The sequence below is a fragment of the Monopterus albus genome, unplaced genomic scaffold, assembly GCF_001952655.1.
Source record: "Monopterus albus unplaced genomic scaffold, M_albus_1.0 scaffold245.1, whole genome shotgun sequence".
Taxonomy (NCBI): domain Eukaryota; kingdom Metazoa; phylum Chordata; class Actinopteri; order Synbranchiformes; family Synbranchidae; genus Monopterus; species Monopterus albus.
In genome coordinates this window covers 541,773-546,917 of record NW_018128125.1, presented here as the reverse complement: position 1 = coordinate 546,917, position 5,145 = coordinate 541,773, and the positions used below count along the sequence as shown (strand labels likewise).

At 38.6% G+C, this 5,145-nt stretch overlaps 1 protein-coding gene across 1 annotated transcript in view; it reads left to right on the top strand.

The window, feature by feature from the left end:
• The window catches only part of LOC109972058 (aldehyde dehydrogenase 2 family member), a 61,440-nt gene extending 56,638 nt beyond the window's left edge, over positions 1–4,802 (top strand). The window contains exons 13-14 of the mRNA XM_020620667.1: positions 1,566–1,680; positions 4,346–4,802. Coding sequence (XP_020476323.1) covers positions 1,566–1,680; positions 4,346–4,378 — 148 coding nt within the window. The 3' untranslated portion in view covers positions 4,379–4,802. The remainder of the gene's footprint in view (positions 1–1,565; positions 1,681–4,345) is intronic.
• Positions 4,803–5,145: the final 343 nt, after the last annotated feature.

The following is a 5,145-nucleotide window of genomic DNA, read 5'->3' as shown; positions in this document are numbered from 1 at the left end:
CACTCCTTTGGACTTTTTATGATACTGCATAGCTTGGGGGAAAATAGCTGCCCGAGTCAATGCGTACGTTTACATGTTAATCATACAGTGTTCGGTGTAAGTAATTACTAAATAATGTTAGTAATGTTATTATTTGTCACTTGTAAAGTAAGGAATGGTTCTTAATTCTTCAATAATTGAATGAGTAACTTCAGTAATTGCATAAAATACCGATTTTTGTACGAATTAAAAGTGCAGTTTTATGTCTACCCTTTCTTAAAATTCCTATTGTGGTTGATATGGGATTTGTAAAGTAATGATTAATAAATAATCCAGTACGTTTTATGGAGAGTAATTATTACATTAATCAAAACACTTTTTTAAAATTGACCCAACACTGATGTAATAATATAAGAATTGAATTTTAATTTTCATAGAGGTGCATGGATGGGAATATGTGTCCCATCAATGCATCCAACCACATTAGGAAATCCTGAAGGGGATTCTAATTATTAGTTTATTTCCAGAGGTCACAGCAAGATGTTATTAACTGATCATCATTTTTCAGATTAGCCTTACTGAAACGAATTCAATACCACTAACCTGCAATCCTGTGAAACTCCTCTTTAATGGCTCTGAGGGGTTTGTTCTCCACTGCTGCTGAAACACTGAAATTTCCCCATTGAGGGATCAATAAAGTACCTACCTACTTGCAAATGTGTTTGATAGTATCCAGTATGATGATTTCTTCTAACCTCAAATTGTTGTGCATGTTTTTAAATTATCTTAATAGCTTTGTGCTTTTAACTTTTATTTTTTTTCAGGGTGACTTTGTAATATCTGTCCAGGGACTACAGATTGGATAACTGGTGCAGCAATGCTGATTAATGTGCACTGTCTTTGTTAGATAAACTGAAATAATAATAGTGAGGATGAAATTTTAATGCTGTGCCACTGCATTCATTTTGCACTCCTCCATTTACCTTTCCTCATTCAAGCTCTGCTGCCGGTGCCTGCATATGTATGTATGTATGTATGTATTACATTACAGTTGATAATGACTGACAACCTGCTCCTTCCTGGACACAGTGTGGACCTTTTTGAGTCCACCTTCTTCAGATGTCTTCTTTTTAAAGCACTTGGGAACAAGCTAACCTGGCTGCACACAAGATGGCAGAGTGCCATGGCTGGAAGTAGTCTGTATTAACTAGAAGTTGTTAACTTCATCAAATTTACAGCTAGGTTTAGGGTGAGGGTCAAACTTAACAGTTGGGATTAACATTAATCCCAACCCTGGCACTAATCTTAACCCCTAATTGCTCCCCCTGACTGTGATCTTTAGCCCGAACTGTAAAACATTAACAGCTTCCAGCTGTGTTGACAGTCACAGTCGGCCATGTTATCTATAGCCAGGTACCTCTCTTCCGTAACTTGAACAATCACACCAAAATGTCTCTTTTGGAGCTGCCCTTTTAGGCATCAAGGAGAGTTTTTGACAGCAAGCAGCTATCAAATTATGAAGACTTGTTTGAACCTTTAATTATTGAATGTTTAACATCATTTTGTGTGTGTGTGTTCCTCTATAGGATTAACTGTTATGATGTGTTTGGGGCTCAGGCACCATTTGGCGGTTACAAGGCTTCAGGCAATGGCAGAGAGCTAGGAGAGTATGGTCTGGACAACTACACAGAAGTCAAAACGGTAATTACTAAAATGATACAATCATATAATTTAAACCTATCAGATGAATCGGGACCCTAGACTGTATATAAAAGACGGACAATACGTCACCGCTTCCCTTCACTATCCAAAAGTGAAGCAAAAATATTGTGAATATGGCAACTGCCATCTTGACCTTTTGCAACTGAGTAGTTGATTGTATCAGGTTCCAAGCAAAGCTGTCAAAATCTGAAATACACCCACTTTTATATTATAAAATAACTTATTAAAATCTGGGTAAAGTAGAAGTAAATGTGTTCCGAGTTTGTCACACAAGCAGGAAAATGTGTTCTTAAGCGCCCAGACAAATCTGAATGATTAAAAAGATCAAGTATATAAAATTAGCTTTCAAAACCATGAAAAAATTAATATTCTTTGCTCTAAAACACTGGGGAGGAAAGATGCATATCTGGGGTGAAGGCATAGCTAGCTAGCTAGCAAACTGTAGACTGTAGTAGGTGTAGTAACTCGCGATCAAACAGGAGAACTGGTGCTAATGCGCTAAGGGTCTACAGGAGCATTTTATCAGAGACCATTCAGTGAGAGCTGTTTCTCCTTTGTGTTGGTGTTTGAACGCATACACACACACACACACACGTGTGCACACATGAAGCAGGAAGTGCTTTGGAGATCTTTTTTGAGACATTTTTTATAGCAGTGTAGCACTGTAGCAGTGTGGCTCACTGATATTTAGAGCTCCTGAATATGAAATTCTTTTTTTTTTTTTGTCTTTGTATGGGATTTGTGGAAAATTTTCTGCCTTATCTTTTAAACTGTACTTAACGTACTTTTAAATGTACAACTTAATTCAAAACACTGAAAGTAAAACTAATTTAAGAACATAAACATTTTAACCTCACCTGGATTGAAGACTGAATAGAATAATGTACACTAGCAGTCAAAGCTTTGAACACACTTTCCTATTTAACCCACTTGGAAAGTGTGTCCAGACCTTTGACTGATAGTGTATATGAAAAAGATTTTGGTTAGAATATTGCATTGAATTGTGAGAAAATACCAATGTAACTATCAATTAACTGACCAAATTTAAAGATGGATTCATTGCTTTCAAAACCGAAATTTAATACAAGTATTTAGCAAGAGGAAGACGGGCATAATGAAAAAGGTGGGTCAGGTGGTTACCTTTGGCTCTCTTCCAGCTTTTGGATGGGAGTGTCACATAGATGTTGCTGGGCCTAGATACTGCAGTATAACATGTTGCATTCGTTTAATTAACAGTGAGGTTGATTGCACTTTAATCACTTGTAGGCTACAGACGTGACACCTGCGGTAAAATGTTTGTGGTAATTATAATTATAGACACTGTATTTTATCTGGAGGCTACTGACCTGCAGCAGCTTAATCTGATTTCACTTTCTTTCCTAGACAAAAACAATTGTGGCACAAACTGACCCACCGGATGTCAGGAACTCAAAGCATTTGACAGGCGATGGGCTTTAAATAGACTTGAGCAAATGACGGTTCTATTTATGACCCCCTACCCCCACACCCCTAAAAAAAAAAACACGCACACACAAATTTCTAGAAAACAAAAGACCCATTCCTTCATGGACCCTTGCAAACTTATGTGAGTGACTTGCACGTTCATACACTGACCTACAGGCTGAGAAGTGTTGGAAGTGGTTCCCATCATTAGCCCTCAGTGCACAGGCTGCTCCCTCTGTCACTGTAAAGTGGGACTTTGGTTGCAGGCAGCAGCCATGTGGTGGTGAGCAGCAGCAGGCTGGAGGTGCCAGCAGCTGACTAAACTACAGATCAGACCACACACTCAAACAGAAGACAGAGTCTGGTCAGTGTCTGTGCATACGTTATGGCGGTGTACAGTACATTGTGATACAGGCGTCCAGTGATGACTTGTATTGGTTTCAGGTATTATTATTACGATGTGTGGCACATCATTGACATTAAAGACAGAACTTGCTCCATAGTAGTCTTAATTGCTTCCATTACTGTCTACTAAGGTTAGTACCAATGCAATATGTCACTGCAATGCACAACTCAGCTACACAATTGCTGCCATGATAAAGTATTGCTATGCTGTGCTCCTAGGAACCTTAAGTGCAGTAGAAAATTTTTTTCTAACCTTGGCCAGATCTGTGCCTTGCCACAATTCTGTCTCTGAGCTCTTCAGGCAGTTCCTTTGACCTCATGATTCTCATTTGCTCTGACATGCACTGTGAGCTGTAGGGTCTTGTATAGACAGGTGTAGGTGTGTGGCTTTCCTAATCACGTCCAATCAGTATAATCAAACACAGTTGGACTCAAATGAAGGTGTAGAACCATCTCAGGGATGATCAGAAGAAATGGACAGCACCTAAGTTAAATATATGAGTGTCACAGCAAAGGGTCTGAATACTTATGACCATGTGATATTTCAGTTTTTCTTTTTTAATAAATCTGCAAAAATGTCAAAAATTCTTTGTTTTTCTGTCAATATGGGGTGCTGTGTGTACATTAATGAGGAAAAAAATGAACTTAAATGATTTTAGCATATGGCTGCAATATAACAAAGAGTGAAAAATTTAAGGGGGTCTGAATACTTTCCGTACCCACTGTAGATTCATGGTGACTAATTATTCTTTACATTTTAAAATTTTGAGCATAATCTTTTTGTCTGTGTTATCAGGTGACCATTAAGGTACCACAGAAGAATTCGTAGACATGCGCATTGAGCCCAAGAAGCAGTTCAGAGGGGATATTAGACTGAGATACTACACCATGATCTGTAATTCTGCTGCTTTCTGCCACACGTGCACAGTACACACCTGTTGACGCAGAGGATAACTCAGTTCAAGTGAGCACAGTGGACCCCTTTTTTTCTGTGACACTGCATCTACTCATAATTGGAATATAAACTATGAATACAGTTGTCACACTTTGCATACATTACCTATAATATTTGACCACACTAATGATGACTCAAACAATAGTATCAGAAATTCTGTTCAATAGTATCTCCATATCTTAAAATCTGTACCTTATTTGCTTTGTAATCATAGCACAATAAAATCTTTGTGTCCATTTGTAATCTGTGGGCTTTGATATTTCTAATTTTTCATAATAAATTAATTTCAGGCCCTCTGCATGCTGTCGTCTGTGTGTTATTTTCAGGAAAGTTGTGAGTTTTTTTGTTTTTTTGTTTTTAAAGCTGAGAGATTAGAAATGCTCCGGCTTCCTCCCACAGTCCAAAGACATACAGCTTAGGTTGTTTGGCGACTACATTGTCCGCAGGAGTGGTTGTGTATCTAGCCACAGGGGTTTGACATCAGTGACTTCTGCGCCAGTCCGAAGCCAGCAGAAATAGAGAGGGTTGTGTCAGGAAGGGCATCTGGAGTACAACCATGCCAGATGCGAATTGGATTCGCTGTGGCGACCCCTAACGGGAACACCAGAAAGTAGAGTAGTAGTAGTGGTAGTAGCAGCAGG